Genomic DNA, 24,305 nt, shown 5'->3' with positions numbered 1-24,305 from the left:
ATCTATCAATATCTAATCTATAACTATCTATTTATCTTAGATACAATTAAAACAGCTTCAAAATACAATCTAGTTCAAAGTTGACATTTTGTATTTTAAAAAATCTCATATGAAAGTAGACTGGACCTAGTCTATCCAAAGAAAATTTCACTTTGATGATGCAACATACCCATAAGACCTTCTGGTTCATTTATTGGGCATGAGCGCGGGTACCCTGACTGCTCTACCATTCATGTAAGCCCTTTTCCCTTTGCCCATGTGGCCAACACTAAAGGGAGTCTGGAACTGCATTTTCTCCAGAAATTATGGCCCTTCTATAGTTAGTGAACATGTTTAATATTTTACCTCTTACATCCTAACATGTAACTTTATGTGTGATATCATTACAAAAACATTTTGCACAAGTGACCAAAAAGCTGAAGCTCCACCACTGTAAGGAATACTATTTTTTTCCAGAAATTGTGTTCCCTATTCTCTGCTGGTGTTGACAGATGTATTTTCTGCCATCAGAGGGCTATGTATAGGAAAACCACAAGTGCAATCATATTACTCAGGGAACAGACAATAGCACTGGTGGATTGAGGGGAACCAATGCTTTGGGGACCAGGACAAACACATTGTCTGGTTTACTAATAGTTCACTGACAGCAGTAAAATAAAACACATTTTCACTTTATTAAACTGACAAGGTCTACACTGTACCCAGACTCTTCAGTGTGTATAAACAATGGAAAGACATTTAAGATGATCACCAAGTGAGATCCCCTGAGGAGGTTTTCTTAAGGGCTTGGTGTGAAAGACAATAATTATTCCTACAACAGTCTGACCTTTTTGGTATTATATTCCCAGACAATACAGCAGAGAATTATTAATGCCATTTGAAATAGGAAGCTTGTCAATCAGGAATACTGCCTACTGTAAATTATATTTGGTGGAAGGAGATTGAGTCTTATTATGACACAGCAGGCATGGACTTTACACTCTATGGGGCATCTGTTTGTGGCTCTGTTATTTTTTTTTTCTAGTGGAAAGGTTGAGGAATACATACGGGGATCAAGCTCTTTTTAAAACTGAAAGGACAGTTCTTTTAAAACCATTCAATTTTAAAATATCATTGGACACAATTCAACCTATTACCTTGCACATACAAGTGCTTATCTCTCTATTTCCTTTTTTTTCAAAGCAGTCATCCTGGGTCCAAGTCAATGGAAATATTGTTTACATGATGTCTGTCTGCAGTCTGTACTATCCAGTGCACAGAGCAACTTGTCTGAAATAAACATAATCGTCTGGTGTAATAACAAGTTCAGTGTCCCACCCCCCCTTTTTAACATGGGGGAACCCTTGAAATAACGTTTGGGTCTTAGGGAATACCAACCATGAATATATCCACAGCTCACAGTATATACGTGTGACTGTCAGTAGGAAGATTGCCTCTTACATTGCAGCCCAGGGGAGCCACCCATACAAATAACCAAAAAGATTTGTAATGTCAGTGGTAACTGACATGAGAGGTCCAAAATTGCTCATTGCTCAAGGAACCCCTCGCAACCTCTGGAGGAACTCTGGTTGACAAAATCACTCTAGGTCCTGAAATAGTTCTATCCTCATAGAGCTGCTCTGCAGTATGTTGGGCATTAGGAAATCGCATGATTCTCCGTGATGATGACAGTGCCGTTGCTTGGAGGACACCTGCCCACTCAGCCCAAGCTCTTCATGGCCCGAAGCCTCTATTCTTCATACTTGCTACAGTACTACAGTATTGCAGTTTGTCTTCAGTGGCTTGGGATAGTAACACCGGGGAGAAATAAGCTAGATCTGGAATTGGCTACCCCAATGTGCCCATCTGGAGGCATTTTGTGCTGCTATTGGCTCCAACTGACCACTCATTAGGTTGTAATTTGTAAAGCCTTGCCCACCCATTTCCCTGATGTTACCATAAGCCCACCAGTAGCTGAGGACTGTGGAAAAGTCTGCATGCTTACAGTGGCACCCTGCTTTTCTGAAGGTTGATGGTTTGGGATCAGATATGAGGTTGTAAGGTTTGTGCATCACGAATAGGGAATGGATAGAATGGATCTGAAGTCTGAAGGTGACAAAATTCGGGCTTATCTGAGGCCCAAATTTTCAAATATTGGGACTGATCTGATTGAGGCCTGAAAAGCAGAATTGAGGGCAGATCTGAGGCTAGAAGGAATGGATGATGCTAGACATCATTTAGCCAGGAAAGAAGTGGGCTGTATCTGACTTGCAGAAGTTTTCAGTGTAGCAATTTTTAGTACAGATGTGCCACTGGAGTTCATCTTAATCCAATGTATTTTCACAAAAAAACATTGTTATCCGCCTAAATTGGCTTGTGAGTATTTTATATGACCAGTTTAGATCCAGTCAATGATTAGTAGATATTCATTGAAATCTGCAAGAGAATATTAAATGACAGCTGTTTCTTTTCAGGTGAGCCTGGATTCCAGAGTGCGGGAAGTCATCAACCGAAACATGTTGGAACCAACACAACACACTTTTGATGACGCCCAACTCCAAATATATACCTTAATGCACAGAGACTCCTATCCACGTTTTATGAACTCTGTAATATACAAAAACCTTCTTCAAACCTTATCGGAGAACACTGCCGAATCTTAGTTTTTTTTCCTGTTTCGTGTTTTTTTTATCATTATTTTTATTGTTGTTTTTATTTATTTAAAACCAATGAAAACAAATGGGTACTACACTGGCAGGGAGTTTAGCACTGTTGTGATATTTCCCTGAAATTTTAACTCAGGCATATTTTAATAAGGACTTCTGTAATTTTATCTGCGGCTGAGGGCTCCTCGTTGCCAATGCCTGTTGCAGCTAGTTATCAATTTTAGTGATATTTTCCAAGTAAGAAAAAAAGAGTTGGAAATGTTTTTAAATTATATATTAAATATAGTAGTTGTATTTTTACAACAGTAATTAGTATATATTCTTTGATGAGCATTATCCGGGTGGAAGTGCCTTGCTGTGTTTATGTCTATTTCCTAGAACTAGGTTGGATTAGACAAAGTTTCTGATGTCCAGAACAAGATTTGTTTACTAGGGAGGGTACTTCCACTTGTCTTTGGGGATATACAATATATGCTTGTGAGTATGTGAATATATAGATATTTATACTGTATATATGCACACATACGTTATACAAGCAAGGGACAGTCTTGGTTTCATGAGATCAACTGGCATGGAAGAATCCTGGCTTGAAGGCCTTGGATTCTGATATCCAAATGTAACTTGTGCATATTTAAAAGGCTGGTTTTGAATAATGATTCACTACTTCTCTTGTGCAATAGGAGAAACTAAAGAAACAATGAACATGGACATTCACATCTTTAGAGAAAAAAGACAAATGTCTGAACTGTAATAAAGCACAATAGTTTTACTGGAGAAGTGGTGGTTATTTTTTAAATTACTTTGCAATTCAGAAGAGGGCCCTAGATGTACCTGTGGTTATAAAAGAAAAACCAGAAGGGAAACAGGTAGGTACTTCATGGATTCCGCTGTTTTACAGTAGGAATGGCATAAAATAAAACTTGACATAATGTCACATGCAAAACAAAGTTTATATTACTAATATTATTATTCCTTTCATCCTACAAAATACAGTAAGCATCACATTCCACATGTAAACATGGGCCAAACAAAACAGCAGTACCTAGTTCAGAAAGATAAAATGTTTTCCAAATGATGAAGAATATGGATAAACCATTAAAGCATACACCTGTATTTGCTCTAATAGTACTCATTCTCTGATGATATATCTGAGGGATGCATAGCCATGTATGAGATGGTATGGATGATAGAACTTTGTAGCTATTTAATGCATGAATTTTAACCTGATGTTCCATATTAATATTACACTAGGAGACACTCCCAATATTTTTATACACAAAATATTTCCTCTACAGAATAAAATGATCACAAGAGAGGCAATTTGGGCATTTCATAATCAACAAGTTATACAGAGCTGAATTCCAATAAATTTATACTATAAGTACTATATATACACTCGGCTTCTTCGTTACCCATGCTTTTACCGCTCTGAATCCTTTTTGGTAGTGCCACTCCCCTGGTCACCTGATGGAAGGAACCACCGCGTGCAGCTGCGGGATCAGGAATTCAGCACACACAGAAGTGTTAGTCTTCTTGAAGAGTACAGTCCAGGATTCCTGTAATAAATTAATATCACCTTCAAGTTAAATTATACCAATTTAATGTAATCTTTATGTAATGTATTTCTCAATGAAAGATAATGATGAGAAAAATATTATTGGAAATACCAAACATTAGTCCATAACACGCATACTTAGTCAACTTACTAATACCGGGACAGCTTAAATTTCTCTATTTCTCCTGGTGACCATTGTCTGTGATAAGAATAGGAAATTGCTAATTTTTGAGTTGTTACAGAAACAAAATGTGAAACATATTCTGATGAAAACTATTAAGCAGGAAAAATCTGCGTACTTTGGAGAAATATCTTTTTACTTTGTGTTGTCTCTCAGGGATATTAAGAGATAAGAAATCTCTGAAATGGAACACAGCACAAAAAGAAAACGTGACAGATATAATTAACCATACCCATACGCTTGTTCTAATGTACAAATGAAAACTATACCTTACCTAACTATACCATAAAAAAGAAGAAGAGGGGTAATACATTTTTATGCAGAATGCTTAAAGTTTAGCCTCTTTCTTGAAAAGCTCCAGGTGTGTTCATACCCGTCACTGTATGGGTGTTGTGATTCCTCCTGTCGGCCGCTACGGGACATGCTACCTCTTATAGTGTCACACAGCAGCACCACCCAAAACTCTTCATTGTGTCCCTGTGTGGAGGCAACCACTTTATTAGAGGTACCCCCAGCAAAAAACACCTACTATGAGTATGTCACTGATTAGTGCTTCCAGGCTTTTGTCACCCAGCACCTTCCAGCACCAATGTTAGCCTGGAAATGTGACCATTACTGGTACAAACCAGAATTAAGGCAAGAAGGCCAATTTGTTCCCTCTGCCTTCCTCCAACTGACAAGCTATGAACTACTACAGTGGGGTTTCCAAATCCTGCCCTTTTTGCCTCCTTCTGCTAAAGTGCCAAAGCCACCTTCCCAGGTATGTTTCTGCTTTGTCCCTGGCTCACTAGTCCCTGCACAGCATCCCCTTTGCCAGCTATCGTTCCAGGAGGGAATGACAGACAGCTCCAGTCATCTTCTGTTTACTATTCTAGAAGCTCTGATTAAGCTATGCATCTTAAGTAAGAGACAGCTACAGCAGCACAGAAGTTTTTAGGCCATCTCTGCCATCCCTCAGGCTTCTGCACCTAAAGGAAACCATGGTTCTTACTCATACATACATTAAGGCAGAATGGAACCTTAGGCAAGGTAGCAGCATTGGCCCCAACTCTTCAGCTTTGATAAGGATTACAGCAGACAGAAAAGAAGTCTTCCTATTTGCATTGTCTATACTTGAAAGGCAGAGGGAACACATAAGACTATATTTGCCTACAAAGGCATTATCCTTTGTAAAATGGCAGGCAGGTATATAGCTCTAGCCATGTATGCTATTGCTTCTTCAGTGTTAGGCTATGTACACATGTGCAATTGTTCTCGTCTGATAATTGGCTCAGGGGATATCGGACGGGAATTTTGCGTGTGTACAGTGCTCGTCGTCCATCGTCCGAACGACCGTCCTGGCAGAGCCACAAATGATGGACAACAAGCAATAGTAATGCAAATGAAGATACAGTGCAATGGAGTGCCGCTCCTTCGTTCTCCCTCCTCCCCTCTCCATAGAGCAGAATGGCACTGTATGTACAACACTCGTTCATGGATCGTGCAGTTGTTTGATCCTTTCCGACGACAATTATTGCACATGTGTACTTTGCCTTAGCCAGACACATTACCATGCACCATGCCTGCACTTCCCCATGCACTGACATTCTTCACCTCCATACTCGCACACCTGCAGGTATTAGTTGTCTAGTTTGGTGTTCACAAACCAGTAATGACAAAAAGGCCCACAATACACTATTGACAATAATAAAAGGGAGCCACTTTATGCTTGAAAGCATAGGCAATGGCAGAAGAAAACACCCTATATGGGGACATTCTGTGACCAAAGATGAGTAGTCTATTATCCTGACGATAAATTAACTTCTAACAAATCACAGTGGCTTTAAATACATCCAGCGTAAGGTTCCTTTAGCAACCTCACACTAACTAAAAATTAACATCCTTAAAGACAAAACAAATTAATTTTGACTAAAAAGATGGTACTCACTTAAGAAAAAAAATATCATATACAATGGCTACACAGGCCATTTTAAATTTTAGCATTAATAAAACATTTTATTATGGATGCTAAGACCAATAATAAACTTTATTTTATCATATGGTTTGCCTCCACTGATGAAGCTCGTTAGGTGTCAAGACCGATTTGATCTTACTTGATGTGAATTACAATCAATGGATTTCACACTGTTGGTGTTCAGCTTTAGTAATATTCTGGTCATATGCTTACTTGGAAATATTTGCTTCCCCAATTAGTAAATGTTTTAACATATGCCTAAAAAAGCCTGTCTTTTCCTTTCATCCACCTTCGCTTTAGCTGTTCCGTTGAAAGTACTCTGTTGCTTGTTAATAAAACTACCTTTCCATTTCACACGAAAGCCATTGTAATATGCTAAAACTGTTGAAATGCAGTACAGCAACCTAATGTACAGAATGCTCGTAGTAATGTCATTCCCTGCTTGTGTCTTTGGTTGAATGATTCTCCCAGACATTCCTTTCACTAGCAATTTCATTTTTAGTGAGATATCCCTGTGGGTTAATAACCTCTACATGGATGCAGACACTGCAACTCTTCTCATTAGAACAATTAAAGTTCACATTGTGATTATGAGTACACACACTAAACAGTAAAACAGACTGTAAAAAGAGAATACACTCTCTTAAAATTCTTGCAATGAACCATGATCACCCAGGGTTTTTTGAGTTACACTCAAAGTCTACCAATTATAGACACAGTTCAGTGTATCACACGGCAGATAGTACCCCAAACATGATGCAAATGTTTGTGCTTCTCGGTTCACATGTGCACAGTAACATGGAAATTACACTGTCTCCCCACTGACAACATACTCACAAGAAGAAAATGAACAGAAACGTCAGGCAATTAATTAGCATCAACACCTGTGGCCGGAGAGAAAACATATTAATTGGGAAGCTTTAAAATGTTTACAACCAACCACACAGACACATGAAACTGGCATTAAAAAAAACATAAAAGTGATCTCTTGTTAAATCCTGAAAATCCATGATATTGAAATGACACCAGCTGCTGTCAGTGTCACTGCTGGGCTATAACTTGAAAGTCACAGTAACTCTGTCCTAATCTAGGTAATTCAAACTGAGTATATAGGAAGAAGTGGACATAGATTGCTATATGTATATATTTTATTGTGATAGATGGTTGTTACTTATATTTTTCTATAGCTCTGGATCTACACATTATTTTGGCATGAATGAACCCTCTATTTTTTATATCATATTTTAATTGTAAGAATTTACCTATGACATTGCCTGCATGCTAGAATGTTGCCAGGGTGCCATTGTTGAGTATGAACATGCATTGCAAAATACAACCCAATGAAATCTGCTGTCAACGAACTAGAAACATTTAAAAAACAAAAAAATACATCTTTTTCCCCTCTACAACACGCAATGGACAGTAGAAGGTTCTGGTGTATTTTGGAGGTGAACAGAGCTGTCATTTTAATTGAATACCCCAACACAACAACATTTGTTACTGCAATGCAATGGTTTGAAGTTAGCCTAATGAACAATGATGTGGGATTAATAATTGTGTATTATGAGAAAAATTTAGAAAACTAATACTTTTCATTGAAAGGAAACATTTAAATAGTAGTTTTGCATAGTTTATTCTATACACAGCATTTTGTTTAGGAGTTAAACTTTATTTCCAACCCCAATGAGTGCCATTGCTGTGAACTAAGAAAAGGCACCTTAGGCTACAATTTGTACAGGCCTGGCCTGATGAAACTGCTTTCTGCAGCATCACCAACATGATAGCATGGATCCATCCTGCCTTTCATCAAATGTTCTTGCTGGTGGTGCTGTAATGGTGTAGGGAATATTTTCTTGGCAAACTTTGGGCCCCTTAGTGCCAACTGATTTTTTAGATTCCACAGCCTACCTTAGTGTTGTTGCTGACCATCCCTTTATGACTGTAGAGTACCCATCTTCTTATGGATACTTCCAGCAGGATAACATTCCATGTCACAAATTTCAAATCATCTCAAACTGGTTTGTTGAACATAAAAATAGTTCACTGTACTCTGGTGGCCTCTACAGACAAGATTATAATTGCATAGATAATCTTTGAAATGTGATGAAAAAAGGAAACGTACAGGAAGGGTGTCAACATGGACCACAAATGTTTAAGGCTGTCTAAACCCGCTATGCTTTTGACACTTTAAGAGCTTGAATATAGGAATGGCCAGATGTATAAAATGATTTCAATGCTCAAGCATGGAGAATACGCCAGTGACATTGGTATTCCACTAACCCGACTCTCTCCTCTACAATCTATTATGAATGCTGCAGCCAGACTCATCCATCCTTCCCTCCGCTCCTCTTCCGCTACATCTCTTTGTAGTTCTCTCCATTGGCTTCCTTTTCACCTTAGAATCAAATTTAAGCTCCTGTGCTTTGCCTTCAAATCCCTACACAGTTATTGTCCCACTTACATCTCTGACATGGTTAAAAAATACTCCCCCTGCCGCTCTCTCCGCTCCTCCAATGACATACTACTGACTTCCTCACTCATAACCTCATCACACGCAAGGATACAAGACTTCTCTAGAGCTGCTCCAACTCTCTGGAATGGTCTTCCTCGTCCTATTCGGCTTGCTCCTACTTTCTGCTCATTTAAAAGAGCACTCAAAACCCATTTTTTCAAACTTGCCTACCCGGCTTCTTCTGTCATTTGAAACCATCACTACTTCCCACACTACATATCTCCCATCCTTTTGTGTGTGAAACTTCCCCACCTACTAGATTGTAAGCTCTTCGGGGCAGGGTCCTCTCCTCCTGTATCACTGTCTGTATTAGTCTGTCATTTGCAATCCCTATTTAATGTACAGCGCTGCGTAATATGTTGGCGCTATATAAATCCTGTTTAATAATAATAATAAATAATAATTACCACTCTGAATAAAGTCGAGAAAATTCAAAGTAAAGTCAATGTGTCAATCAATTGTGGTCAGATTGCTCCATTCTTGCATTGTAACACATACCCTAAAAATAGTAAAAGACACTGTAATTATTAACACATGATCTGTTTAGACCAAGTAGAGGACACAATGATGGAATCACTCAACGAGGCACCAATTTATTAACACCCCGTGGCAATATACTTTAGCATTCTACTAAATGGCTTTATCACTCAAGCTAATTTAATTTGATAGAATGAGAAATGTATCCCAAATATAAATGTACTCTGCAGAGGTAACAATTGCAACCCCCCTTGGCCCTTTAAACGACAGTTACCCCATATCATCAACAAGTGTGGTAATGTGCTTGTTTTCCAAAAAATTTGCCAGGGGTTGTAACTGGTGTAAAGTGCTTGGAGGCACGGTCAAGTGGAATTACAGGAATTAGTTTCAGTTCTACACATTTTTCCCATTGTGGCACTAAAATGTGCATTTTCCCAGTACAATTAGAGGTGAACAGAACAGAAAATGGATTCGGATTGGCCCCCCATGCTGTCCAAGGTTCCTAAAGTTGATTATGAAAACGATTTCTAAAACAAATGATCCAAAAAAATTCTTCCTCAGTCATAGATACTGTGTCCCGAATTTGGTAGGATCGAGACTATCAATTTCATACAAATCTGTCGATTTTGGTTTATTTTCTCTTACTCTTATCAGGAGATATTGAGTTCTACAGTTTTAAGCTCCTTGGAAAACTTTTTTTTATGGATTCTGTTGGGTCTTGCGCACACACGCATGCACCTCTTGTTCCTGTTCCTTCACACTCCACTTTCTTTCCTCCTAACCATTTACTTTATCTCACACCAGTCTCCCTTCTAGTTGCAGCATTGTGCTTATGGAAAGCATGTCACACTGCTGTAAAAAGACCATGGCTCACACAGGGAGAGGAAAAAAAAAAAAAAAAGAAAGACTTCAGGCCCAACTTCAGACACAAGTTTTACTTTTTGTGAACCTTTATTTTTTCTTAAATAAATCTAATATTTTCCATAATTTAGAAGCACTTCATACCCTATACTGGGAATGGCTGAAATGTACAAAGAAGCCAAACTTACAGCCCTCTGCTGTATCAGAACACTGACTATTACAGACACTAATTTCAACATTACACCTTCATCTCCTTCGCCTATCTGCTGTACAATTCACAAAGCACAGCACAGTCCTACAATTGTAGCTGCAGTTTGCAAATATGGGAAGGTGGCAAAACTGTAATGGGAGTCTATAAGACCCCATTAACCTGAACCATAATTCAAGATAACAATTCTGCTCCAGACCATTGCTCATTTACAAACTGAATAAAGGTTTTTCTCCTACTTCAAATTTTAATAGCAAAACTAAAAATACAAAAATAAAATCAGGAGAACATTACATAGGGCAAGATGAGAAAGGGATTAGGGTAAAATATTGTTTAATAAGAGGTAAATATGAAAATATTTTACCAAAAAACACACTTTTTACCTGTCCGATTGCTTGAATAAACATCATGTGCATATCCAAGCTCTTCCCTTTAATTTGGCATTTTATCACTGGGTTTTGCATCTGAACACTGAACAATTTTTAATCCTTGTAAAAATCATCTCTACTGTACATTCCAACTGGTGGAAACAAATTTGGTTGATGTGTGCAAAGGGGCAGGTTGTCCTACTGATGCCGTGTAACTTGTGGAAGTTTTTTTTTTTTTTTTTTTGTTTTGTTGTCTGTACCAGGCTATTGCAAGTGTTCCATATTACCAGGTGTGTAAAATACCTGCTTCACTACCACTGAAGGTGTAATAACCGGATGGCAAATAAAACAAGTATTAGACCCAGACTATTCAGATACTTATAGTTGCATATTAGTGAAATGAAGTGTGGCAGCATTACAAAACATGGGCAGACAGGTACATACCCCTTCTTTAGGAAGGTATGCTTTTGACAACAAATCCAGATAACTAAATTCTTTGGAATACTTAAATCTACTAGTTCCTATATAGGACCATTGTATTACATTTCAATAATACTAGTTCATGAAATTACAAATGAATACTTATTCTAGCTCTTGTTCCCAATAAACCACAGACGGTGCAAGTGACACCTCTAAATTCCAATCACATTGCCAGCTGTTAGGAGAAATAACCCAAAGTTTTCTCAGATATCAAAAGATAGTAGGTCGAAGCATTAAATACAAACAATCTGAGTTTTAATGAAAAGCTCTATAAAATGAATCCAGCATAACACAATGTTTAGAGGGAATGAAGCTCAAACTAATCATGTTTCAACAAAATAACTTACTTTGGTGCCACAGTTTTTAGCAATTTTTAACTCATGATTAGAAGAACATTTCTAACATTGGAAAAGCCAAAAACAAGAGAAATATTAGACTTTTCCACAACCTGTGGAAGTATTATGTACACTCAATTTTAACAGCTCTAGGGTCTGACGGTGCAAGACTAATGGCATACAATACAGTTGGGGTATTGGCTAAAGTAAAACGGATTTGTTGTATGTGTTCAGACGGAAAAGATGATGCCATAGATTTCATAATAAAATTTTAAGGTTGACAGTTATAAAAAGTTTTCCGTTTTAAACTTGCACCATAAAATTGGGGCATCGTTTTGTGCAAGGCGAAATAATTCCACAAATTGTTCTGTTCCTAAAAATTCAGATCCCGCAAGTTGAATCCAGCTTAAAAAAAAAAATCCAATTTGGGAGAACTATTCGATTTGCTTGATTACAAAACCTCTCTTCGTTTGAAGTCGAATTATACTTTCTTTAACAAAACTGAAACAAAAAAAGAGAAAAGATTTTAAGGTGAGAAGACTTTATATTGTTAGCATTAAATTATACATTAGACGAGACGTGTTCCCTCAACTGATACAATTAGTGTTGTGCTTTAAAAATTTTTTATCCCTTTCTAAAGCGGCATGCATTTTAAAGAATCCCAATAAGCAGCAAGAAAGGAGAAGGAAACATGATCACAGAGAGTGACCTCTGTAATGTATTTTGCTTTATGTTAATTGGCTAATGAGAAAGTGTGTAGGAAGAAGAGATGCTCTTTCCCTCCTTAAGGCTATAACAGTTTTACTGTGACAGGAAACACTAAAATAAAATATGTAAGAAAAAGTAATGGACAGTGTCAACTTGTTCATGAAGAACTTTGTCTTGGGTAACTGACTCCCTAAATATTTAGCATTCTCATTTGCTGCAATTATAATCACCAACCTTCTGCTGCGTCAAGAGTAAGTAACTAACTGGGACATCAAAGCCATCTTAGGCCCCCATGACCAAAGTTATTCATTTACTTTTTCTAAGCACAAATGTGCTCCTAAACCAAATAAGCCAACTGCAAAAAGCAGTCTGTCACTGAAAGTAACCAAGAAAAAGAAGGAAGATATTTCAGGACGATGCATAGTCTATAAATGTTTCTTTGCTTATTTATTATGATAATGGATGTGAACCAATTGGCCTAATTAGCAAGAGGAAATTAATGGCTAACCAAATGAGGGATTTGATATATATAGATGTAAGATATAATAGCACAAGGAATTGCACCAATGTCTTCTTTGCAGTGAAACACTGGCTATTGAGATAAGTAGAAAAAAAAAAACCAAGGTATTATGTACTTGTGCTGGAAAGGGTTAATTTGTGTATGCTTTAAACCACTATATTTGTACCTTCTTTATTATGGTAAACTATTTTAAGCCTTTTATACACAGAGCATGCAAAAACAAGAGCAATATAAATACCCTTAAATAACTTGTATCTTACCTTCCAACGGTTTCCACATTCATTACAGAATACAAATGTTGTCATAGGTTCATCAGCACTGCGGGTCTGAACCTTTAAAATATAAACAGGCATGATTAGCTGTGTTTAGACAGGGGCATAGAATGAAATGTGACTTGTGTGCTCAAAACAAATAGCTTGGGAGATGGCAGGTACTTCCAAGTCAATGGGTGTTTATTATAATTGATAGGCACCAATAATTCTGTAGACACATTGACTTCTTTTATCCAGGGATTTACTATAAAGATAACACATACCTTGACCTAAAATGTTTTTTCAGATACAAGCGCAATAGTTTTATTATTCCTTGGGCAATGGAGTAAAAATAGACAATATCATCCTTGCCTCGCCTCGCTCCCCCCCATGGACAAATTCAAGAAACACAAGATATCTTATCTGATAGGATTTAAGACCTAGGTATTTAGGACAGTATATTTGAAAGAGAAGTTAAAACTGTTCAGAATCATTAAAAAAATGAACTTGTAAACAGGAATAAAACTACCTCGTGTTAAAAATAACCTTTACACTCCGTTGAAGAGCAGGTTCCCAATACAAACCATACAATTGATAAAAAGCCAAATAAGAGATAAACTGGGATCCAATTTATTTTGGAAGCTAAAAGTAATGAAATAGTTTTTGTATCAGATGCCGTACCTGTGTGTATGTACAATTCTTCTTTTTACATTTTCCGCAGCTAAACAGGTCAGTCTGTGTACCACCTGTCCTGGCCATCTGGTGCTCCCGAATGGCCTCCTTAGTCAGGTTTTTCCTCATTTCTTTAAGCTCATCACTAGCCATTTCCTGGAAAACATCAAAAGAATATTTCAGCAATTTAATGAACAGCTGGAGGACAAAAGGAATGCAATCTAAATGTTATTCCCATTCCACAGATTGCAGTAGAATAGATATTACTCTATAAACTGGGAAGGAAGAAGTGCAGTTATTTTTCTCTGAACCAACTTATCTTTCTGGACAAGCATAAAAAAGGATAAAAATGTACTGTATATTATGTAGCTTCTGACAACTTTTTTCTATCTTCTGTAAATCTAAGAAAACTATTCCCCACTGGGAATAAGATGACAGATAGCTCAGGGGAGTGTCATGTTCCATGTGCTACAACTACTAAGGGACCTTTGTGACATCTTTCCACTGTCACCTAGAAAGCCACAACCGATAATAAGCATATTGCAAATACCTGTTTGTGCAAAGCATTTACAGTGGCTCTACGCCTCTCACCTCTGCAGACATTCTGGCAAACACACTTGGAGCAATGTTGCCGCAAAGGACGTTTCGCCTCAAATTGGGGTTTTTCACATCCTTTAGGTTAGCAATTCTGCTTCGAACTCTGTTCTTGTATTTTGCATCTGTGTTTTTAAACTCCTGATACACAGGTTCAGTGAAGTAAAGGAAAAAAACTTTCCTAACGTTGACCTTAATTACATAAGAAATTCACATAGGTCACAATATACAGCCATGATTTTTTTTCGAGAGAGAGAGAGACAGAAAGAGGAAGACTGACCTTTAGATATGTTTTCTAATTTTTCAAATGACTGCTTAGCCTTAAAAAATTACCTAGACCTGGTCCACCTCAATGTAGCGTATGAAAAGAGCATTCATTCTTTTTTTTTTTACCATTCCACTGCAACTCACTGCAGGTCTAATGCTCTTATGAATTGAGGTAAGGTAATATGAATTACCTTATGTAATGTAAACTGTGCAGCATCACACAAATGTATTTCAGGCCTAACAGTCTGCTGCAGGCAAGAAAAAACTTTTCTACTCTTCACAGTAATTAGACTTGGTAGAAAGTCACACAGTGGGAGACTCCAGGGTTTAATCTGTGTCAACCTCACAGCCAAGAACTGCACAGACACCACAATTTAATCAACTGCTAACTCTAAATAAAGGGATTATTTAACTTTTGCATATTGCAAATTGACAAAGTCTCACAAGCAATTAAGAGTATTTCATCTTTGAACGAGCCTTGCAGTCCAAAAGTAAATGCCTATGCTTGAAAATGTCTACACAAAGATAATTCTATCTTCCTGACAGATAATTAGGGACAATGATCAATCTCTAAGATGTATAAAATAAAACTATTACACTTAGATAATAAGTCATATACCATAAAAACATACATTGGAAACTAAAACAGTTTTAACTATAGAAAACCCAGCAGACACAGATAAATCATATGCTAGAACAAAATACATCCACCTCCACTTAAATTCAGGCATAAAGGGCCAAATTTCTAGTAATATAATGAGAATCTTGCGTATAATAGCAGGAAAATGCCGTAAATAACTACCATGTGATAATGAGAACTACAAGTCTACGTGGACTAATCAGCAACACACCTCAAATTTTTGAGGATAAAATTGTTTTTACATAAAGATGGATGAGCAAATCTGTAAGCATGCTAACACTAGCCATAATACATTTCTTGGGCGTGCTTGAAGCAATAATTGTAGAAGAACAGTTTCCATGCCTTCTATATACAATACATCCACAAGTCTCATAATAAAAAGGATATATTCCTCAATCTGAGCTCCAAGCTCCTCGTCATCTGCACCAATTGTAATGTAATCATCTACAGGAAGAAAAAAAAAAAAAGGATACTTATAAGAAAAATGTATACATATTGCACAAAAACATCATGCAGATTTTGCATAACTTGTCAATTACTATCACTACAAAATTATGGTGAGATTTAATAAACTTATCCTCAAATATACTTAATTTAGTTGTTTTCCAACTGTGTAAGCACATGTAATTGGACAGCTTACATGTGCTGACACAGTTGGAAAACAGCTCTTAAATTAAGTATATTTGAAGATAAATTTATTAAATCTTACACTGCACTGGGCATAAAAAAATTAAGAATTTTCCTATAAAAGGATAAACTGCATACTGCCACATCCCAATAACTTGCAGTTTAATTACTTTTGTGCAAGCTGTGCAGATTGCCTTTCATTTTATTAAAACCTGGTATTACAATGATACATACAAAACATCCCTCTAGACAGCTTGTTCTGGGAATATACACTATCTTGTACAATGCTAAAGAAGTCTATGCCCTCTAGTGGTAACACAAGGGCATTACTTGTGTTACCACTAACACAAGTAATGCCCAGAGGAGAGTAGAAGACAGTATGTTGAAAAGAATAGCTATTTATGAAAACTCCGTGTTCTCCCCAGCCCCTTTTAGCTGGGTGCACCACCAGGAACTTTTCAGTAACCATCCGGCTGTTTTTAGGTAGTTATCGAATAGTTTGGTTCACAATACTGGGGCTGACACCCACCTACAACTCCTTTCCACCCAGCTTAAAAAAGTTACTGGGGAAAATACTGAAAACTCATCAAATGCTTTCAAAAAGATTGATAGATTATAAATTCTCGCAAAAAATAAAACATAAAAACTGGAACTGGTTACTATAGGAATAATTCTTATTATAATTTGTCCCTTTAAATGTTCAGATAATGGTGTTCTAAACAACAGAAACAATATTATTATTATTACTATTAATAAACAGGATTTATATAGCTCCAACATATTACGCAGCGCTAAATACCCATCCTTTAGCTTGTTAAAAAACTTTGTGAAAAAGTACTGAAACTCACCTCCTGTCTTCAGGGCTTGAGACAGTAGTTCTCTGCATTTAATTCTAACTGGGTCTGAGGTACTAGGAGCTCGCGGATAGGAGGTAATGAAGTCAGATGGGGCAGCACAGTCCTCCTTCCGAAAGCTTGAATTACTGCTTGAACTGCTGAGAGAGGGAAAAACTGGATTTTAAAAGCAGAAAGTCTAATGACTTGAACAAAATAGGAATATTACTGTTTAAATGCAATCTGTTCATGTTAATAACTAATACATATGTGAAATTTTCTAGAAAAAACACTTGCAGGAACAAAAATGTGGAACGTTGTAGAAGTATTCAGCTTCTCTTGCATAAATCAAATAAAAATCCAGAAAGGAGCTACCTCACCCCCCCGGCTAATAAAGATGACCAAAGACTTCAAAGCCTGAGGGAAGACTGGGCAGAGATTACCTCAATGCAATTAGGAATATTGCAGCCTTTGCAGAGTTGAAGGGTGCATAGGCAGGTAAGTGTGCCATATTGTGCATATATGCTGAGCAAATTTGCAGATTATAGCAATATCCCAAGCACTCGCAGAGTTATCTGCAATCTCCAATGCATACTGGTACCTGGTAAAACTACAATCAATTTGTGACTAGAAGTAATAAAGCTGGACAATAGATAACAGAAATACCTTTCTTCCCTGGCCTCTGGGCTGTTCTGGGCAGGAGGCGGCTGCTCTTTTTTTTTTTCCTCTTGATCTTTGTCACCTGAAGGACCATCTAGAAAAAGAAGAGTAAAATAGGAAATTAGGTGAAGTCTTACTGTCTGAAAAAGCAAAGGAGTTGGTAAACTAGATTTATAAATCTAAAGACTGAGGTGTTCCAGCCACAAATTTTCAAAATAGAATTTATGCAAGACTTGAAAGTTAAGAGGCTAGCGGGTTTGTTTTTACAGACATCAGAAAGATATATACTTTTTGTAGAACAGAAGTTAAGAGACTGTGCAGGTCTTTTAGGGTTTCAACAAACTATTTCATTTGATAATACATGTTACATTTGTTAGTGCACAGTTCTTTTTGTTAAGTGGCATAAAAACATTTAAATATTTTGCACTACCAGGTATTATGATGCCACTTCTGGTCAAAAAAGGTGCAGGTGCGTTGTCAGTTTCATATACCTGGACTGACTTAACACAATGATGTACAACCATCCACATTTTGTATGTTTCTGTTCCCCATTTCTGACACTGCATGATAGACAGGCTTACACAGCACTAGGATGTCATTGCTTTCAGAAATGTATTGACGGGGATGGGTTTTGTCTAGTAGGTGAGGCTAGGCATGACCCTATACTGAAATAAAAAGAAAGCAACCATGACTGTAGTGAAAGCTAGCCCAAGCTGAGTAGTGCTGAGTTCTGGTGATGTTACAGGGAGAACTTGGTAAAACAAACACCACCACTGTGTTACTAAACTTGCTTCCATGTAGTACCCCATTTTAAATGTAAAAAAGCACACTATCAAGTAAATATGCAAGCATATACAGCATTTTTGTGCTGTGATAGTTTGCCAACACAATAAAGTCTGATGTAGTATAGTACATACGCTAAATAGGCACTAAAAATATTTGTTTCTAAAGGTGGAAGTTGTGAAAGGGACCCAGAAGGCTGCCTAACCAGTGTAAGAAAAATACCTGAAAAACAAATGGGACCAATCAGCAAGGATCCATTTTTTTTTTTAAACAAAGAGTTCTCATGTTCAGAACTGTTTGCAGTTACAAACTAGGAAAAAGGAAACTTTGTGGTTACCTAGAAGTTTTTTCCAGGACTTAATGAGAGATTTGGCTAGAGAGGTCACGTCGTCATCTGAGCTTTGTTTACGGATGGCGTTCACAGACATTCCAATTCGTGTGGACTGGAAAAATAAATAAATGTGTAGAAGTTAGTTAATGCTTTATCATAGACAACAATTAAACCAATGACACACAAATGTGTCTGAATATGGAAGAGTGCACATCTGCAGTAATGGCAAGGTTCATGCAGCTGCAAATATGGAAATATTATAAAACATATAAATATATTATAGTCACACACTATTAAACCCAGCATTTAGAAATCCCTGGCGATATTACATGAACATGATTTTCTTAAATTACATGTTTCGCAAGAACGAGTTAGACATGTCATCTTTTTCCAGGTACTGTTCCATCACATTGATCCCATCACCTCCATGTACATAGCAGGTTTAACATACACAGTTCCTATATGATCCATTGTATCACCAACTGCTAGTGAGGAATGTGTGATCAAAAATGACAGTAAACCAACATCACCTATTTCTAAGAGGCGTTGGACGTGGCTTCACAAATTTTAAAAATTGGAGAATATGCAGTCAACTCTGGTAACTGTGCAGAACCTAAGATATGTAGATCAGGGTCACTACAAAACGGATCTCCAGGGAAAAAGCATATCCTAACATTTTACCATCTGACAGCATTAAGAGGCTACTCTTACCTATTGACCTCTGATTTCCTTCACAAAGTGCGCATTCAACCTCAAAATGACAAACAAGGTTACAAAACAAAAACCTATTGTATAGTTACAGGCACAAATTGATACCCACAAACAGATGAACAATGTTCACAGGAAGTCATTCTAAGAAAAATTCTTAATACAACAACTCATTCAATACAGAACCAATTACCCAGGACTTAAAACTCGCAGCAGTTGCACAGAGCAATGAAAGTGAAACATTAAATTCCAGCAGAGCCAAGACTCATGTTGCATTGAAGATGGAAAACTACCAGCTGGAATGTCTCCCATGCTCAATAGTGGCTATACAAGCAGAAACCGAAAGGAACGTGCCAATGATAAATCTCTAATCCTCTATACAAAAGCCACACCTGGTAGAATAAAAAAAGAAAACACAATGTAAAAAGTAAAAGATTCTGCTGAAACTTTTTTTCACCATTTGTTTCACCATCTTTGTAAGGCCACAGATGGCACACAACTCACCAACAATGGAAAAACTGCCATCTACCAATCATCAAACCCACCGCAGCGAGGAGGCATTGTAAAACGACCATTTCTCTAAAGAAATATAGCTGCATACTACTGACCCGCAGTCTCAAACAACTTATAATAAAACTGTTTTATGTATTAGGAATTTCAAGTTAATTATGTATACATACAAAACTTCAATTTAAAATGTGAAAACCAAAAGGAAAATTCCAAAAAGAAAAAAAAAAAGGTTTTCTTTAGAGGACAGAACCCAAATATTAGATGTGAGCTCACAACACAAATATATGTCCAGCGTAGATCTACTAAAGTGTCAGCAACATAAACCAGCAATAAATGCAGCTCAGCTAGGAACTCTATAAACCAAAATCACACATTCCATCCACCAGCTCCACACCTGTCCTTCCAGTTTGTCATATACAAGTGTTACACACAGCTGTTACAGACAACTGGCAAACACAAAACCACACAGGGCATGGTATTTTACTATTAGGATCCATTGTTCCATTTTAGTGGCCGATTCTGTAAATGCTGTAACAATATGATCGTTCAAATATAAATCCACCAATAATGTGCACACAATCAGATCCGCCGGGACAATTGTTTCCAGCGACATTCCTCATTCAACGGCGTTGTTGTGCACTTTTTTGTTAGCGATTATCGTACGATCAGTTGTTAATCGTTTCCAATGACAATTTTTGTACGTAGCCTTACACAGGCAACGCAGACACCTCAAGCATGCTGAACAAAGGCATAATGAGCATGCTGTTGTATCGCAGGTTATTGTATAAGTCTGAATGTGGCCTTAGTGTTGGATGAAGCAATGAAGGGTTCAACCTTTTTTTTTATCATATTCACAGTATGACATTATATTCAACATACCTGAAGAAGCTCCAGAGTCATAGGGAGATTTTTAAGTTCCTTTAACAAATCTAAAGCCCCAGCCTGCAAGAAAAGCAAAAAGCATGTTAAAAACATATTGCTAAAATACAAAAGAAAACACACGTTTGGAAGGTAAACAAATATAAAACAACTTTTGTTTGTGTTTTATTTAAAGTTTTCTTGCAAACTATTGCAGGAGGGCTGGAGAATGCTTGAACAGTATTGCTCCTTATTCCGACTGCAAATGAGCAGTCTACAGATCATTAAGTTCTAAAATAACCAAGGCTGTGCAATCTGAAGCAATTATTCGGTACCTAAAGTTGGAAAAAACAAACAATTCTAGCTTTGACTTCACAGCCCTGCTATGACAACCCTTAAATGAAAGGTGAAAGGAACGCCAAGACTCCCGGGATACCTACGTCACGCATCCTGGGAGGCTCTTGGGTGCTCGTGCGGGCATGCGCAGAAGGAGCCTTTTTGTAAAAAGGGGGGAAAAATTGTCAATCTCACACATGCGCAGTGAGATCAGCAAGTTTTTTTTCCCAACCTACGTCACCCAATCTCACACCTGCATCGGGTGACGTAGGAAGAAGTACCAGAAAGAAGAGGAGAAGATGGCACCGCTCGGCAAGCCAGCCCTAAGACAGATACCTAGACGACGTGGGACCCGATGAAAGACACCTCTGGACCGATCGACTGCGATACAGGATTGAAGGTAAGTATTTTTTTTTGTTTTGGGCATTTTTTAGTTTACGTCCTCTTTAAATAAACAGAATGTCTTCTCATAACCATCAATCTTCACTAAACCATCCATTGGTGGTACACATGATAGACTTCAGAGTTTTTGTTCCCCAATATCTGTATTTCAATCTGACTACACCTGGAAATCCTTCACACCGCAGTCTGTCTTCTTTTTGGGTATCTTTCTTGGCAGAGTCATTTCATCCAGCCGGATCATTTCACATTATTCATTCCACAATCCAAGGTCTAGATATGCAATAACGCAGCACAACTGACAGCACATCAGTGCCTTGCATATAAGCAGCCCACTCATACACAGGCTGCCACAACACAACAATGGGAAAGAACGGCCTGAAAATGTGCTACAACATGAAATAACTGGGGCACGGTGTGTAGGGGTGAGTTCGACAATCAGACACACACGGGGGTATATGTTGTGATCAGGCAGCACATTCATTTAAATGCAACACACCGCACAATTCTAACACCACACATGTTGGTGTGCAATGCGAGTATTGTGGTTTCCAGCAACGCACAGAACTCTGGCATGTTGTGTGGAAGCAATGCGTTACCACATTAATGGAGACCGGCCACAATGCAGCGATGTGTTGTGCTATGTGTTGTACTGCATGTGAATGGGTTGTCATACACACAAGTGTAGTGCATGCTGCATTATTGGTGTGCATGTGTAAGGTGAGCTTGGGATGCCATTACCAATAAATAGCAGTGTGGTGTCCAATGCATTGCTGTGCAGTAACACCATCACAATGTGGCTGCAATATTCATGCATATAATAAGCACCAATGCATGCACAGGAGATATTCCACCACTTAGGCGGGGGGTGTCAAACTCTGGCCCGCAGGCCAAATCTGGCCCTCAATGTCCTTTTGGCCCCAAAGGAATTCTAAATATGAATTTCAGCTGGCCGCCACTGCATTGAGATGCACCGCTACTACAATTCTCGGCATCACTTGCGTCTATAGACCAGCAGGCTCTCTGCCTATGTGTGGCCCCGCACTGCACTGTTTTAAAGACACAGGGAATTGTAGTAGTGGTGCTATTTCAGTTTTAAGTTTGGCCCGCGACTTTGCCTAAGTTTTTAATTTTGACCCCTGACATAGGCCATAGAAATGCTTCACTAAATGCACTGCACGCCAAAGCAACCAATCAGGAAGCCGCTAGTATTGGTCAGCTCGCTGCAGGTTACTGCAAGAAGACTTCTGATTGGTTACTAAGGTTGGCTTGCCGGGATCCCCTCGCACACTCATGTCTATGGCTGTAGAGAAGGGAATACATGGTGTGAGCCGGGACAGCGGCCTGTGCAACCTCCACAGCCAGGCGGACCCACCGTGTTCTTCTTCTGTACCATCCGCTCCATCCTCTTGGCGATGCGGATAATCTCCTCCCCGCCGGACGCGCTCATCGCTGCTTTCTACTGCTGGCCACACACAATGACCGAACAGGGACAACAACACTCGTGAAGGCAATTTCCCGCTTAGCGAATCCTCCCACAGCCCAGCCGGAAGTTTATCACGACAGCCACAAACCGAGAGGTCGCAAAGATGTTATCGTTCTCAGCAAGGCCCGGCCTCTTCTCCTCTGCGAGCTCTCACTTCCGCCCATAGTGACCAGGCATGAGGAGTGCCCCGCCACCTGGTGGTTACATATGGGTGGTGCACACATAGCGTTTAGGAATTGCTGCTCAGTGTATATTTATTTATTGCAGTTTACTATTATATAGATGTATTATTAATAATATTATTATTATTATTATTATTATTATTATTATTATTATTAATAAACAGGATTTATATAGTGCCAACATATTACACAGCGCTGTACATTAAATAGGTGTTGCAAATGAAAGACGAATACAGACAGTGACACAGGAGGAGAGGACCCTGTCCCGAAGACCTTATAATCTAGCAAATGTAGTGCCTGCAATAATTATTTTATTTTTTCACCTTTACCAGGTGATCCTGCCAGCGACACACTCTGTCCTAGGATGACTGTATTTATAGAAGGGCAGCATTTCCATTCCAGGATGTTCAACGCTGAGAGCATTGCAAATATAGAAAGTTTTTGTTAAAGAGGAAATAAACTCAAAAATACCTAAAACAAAAAAAAATTCACTTACCTTCAATCCTGCAGCACAGTGGATTGGTCCAGAGGTGTCTTCAATCGGGTCCCACGTTGTCCCAGGATCCGCCCCAGAGCCAGCGCGCTGTCCGCTGCTATCTCCACCTCTTCTTCTGGGTTCTTTTTCCTTTGTCACCCGACCCAGGTGCAAGATTGGGTGATGGAGGTTGGAAAAAAAACTTGAGATCTGCAAATTTTTCTCTTCTAACAAAAAGCCTTTTTCTGTGCGTGCCTGAGATGCTGGGGCATGTGCAGAAGGAGCACCCAAGAGCCTCCTGGGATGCGTGACATAGGTCTCCTGGGAGGCTCTGCGCTCCCATTCATTCTCGATCGCCTAGGTGACTGAGAATTAGGGGGTGGTGTTGCCCTTAAAAAACAAACAACAGAATTTTTAACATACATTCGACCCTTTTATGTAAAGTGAAATTTCTGAGTTTTTGTACACTTTAAAGTTTATATAGCCGATTGCTGAGGCCATATTCACATAGATGTGGATGCTTTCCTGCAATTTTTCAAAGCAAACTTATACTCACATCACAGAGCAATGTGTTGTATGGAGGTTCCATTCTATATGACACTATGGGTCTGATTTATTATGACTCTCCAAGGCTGGAGAAGTTAAACTATCATGGAAGAACATGGGTGATTCATCAATCTTGGCATGGATTTCTTATGAATCATTTGCTATTAGTTGGAAATCATGGATCGGATCCATTCCAGGTTTGCTGGATCACCCAGGTTCTCCCATGATAGTCGATCTTCTCCCACAAATGTTGGAGGTTGCTTCTTGGAGACATTAATTAAATCAGATCCTCTGTGCTAGGTCTTTTTTACTTTCACTTTTTTTGCTTCTCCCTGACTTCACA

General features: G+C 38.3%; 2 protein-coding genes across 4 annotated transcripts in view; one reads left to right on the top strand and one right to left on the bottom strand.

The window, feature by feature from the left end:
• RGS20 (regulator of G protein signaling 20) overlaps positions 1-3,422 on the top strand; it is an 81,332-nt gene extending 77,910 nt beyond the window's left edge. For both annotated transcript variants that reach the window (XM_072411205.1, XM_072411206.1), the window contains exon 5: positions 2,454-3,422. In XM_072411205.1, the coding sequence (XP_072267306.1) occupies positions 2,454-2,642 (189 nt within the window). In that variant the 3' untranslated portion in view covers positions 2,643-3,422. The remainder of the gene's footprint in view (positions 1-2,453) is intronic.
• An 8,057-nt stretch (positions 3,423-11,479) lies between these two features.
• On the bottom strand, positions 11,480-22,857 carry TCEA1 (transcription elongation factor A1). 2 transcript variants are annotated; one of them, XM_072411202.1, is made up of 10 exons: positions 22,649-22,857; positions 20,560-20,622; positions 18,469-18,574; positions 17,355-17,442; positions 16,704-16,846; positions 15,616-15,672; positions 14,319-14,473; positions 13,737-13,883; positions 13,065-13,136; positions 11,480-12,077 (listed from the first exon to the last, which is right to left on the bottom strand). In XM_072411202.1, the coding sequence occupies exons 1-10, from the start codon at positions 22,721-22,723 to the stop codon at positions 12,069-12,071; spliced, it is 915 nt and encodes a 304-aa protein (XP_072267303.1). In that variant the 5' UTR covers positions 22,724-22,857; the 3' UTR covers positions 11,480-12,068. The 2 variants fall into 2 exon arrangements, with proteins under 2 accessions (XP_072267303.1, XP_072267302.1); XM_072411201.1 differs by having other exon boundaries at positions 16,704-16,849; positions 22,649-22,856.
• Between the last annotated feature and the right edge of the window lie 1,448 nt (positions 22,858-24,305).

The sequence above is a fragment of the Pyxicephalus adspersus genome, chromosome 5 (assembly GCF_032062135.1).
Source record: "Pyxicephalus adspersus chromosome 5, UCB_Pads_2.0, whole genome shotgun sequence".
NCBI lineage: Eukaryota > Metazoa > Chordata > Amphibia > Anura > Pyxicephalidae > Pyxicephalus > Pyxicephalus adspersus.
Note: the sequence above shows the minus strand (reverse complement) of the source record. Positions and strands in the feature narration are given on the sequence as shown.

Bases quoted from the DNA above. Each gene is read 5' to 3' on its own strand.
- TCEA1 (XM_072411201.1), bottom strand. From the start codon at position 22,723: ATGAGCGCGTCCGGCGGGGAGGAGATTATCCGCATCGCCAAGAGGATG. The intron at 17,443-18,468 runs GTAACCACAAAG...TTCTTTTTCTAG, and splicing joins GTCCTGGAAAAAACTTCTAG to ATGGTCCTTCAGGTGACAAA. The intron at 16,850-17,354 runs GTATTTCTGTTA...TCCCTCTCTCAG, and splicing joins CCAGAGGCCAGGGAAGAAAG to CAGTTCAAGCAGTAATTCAA.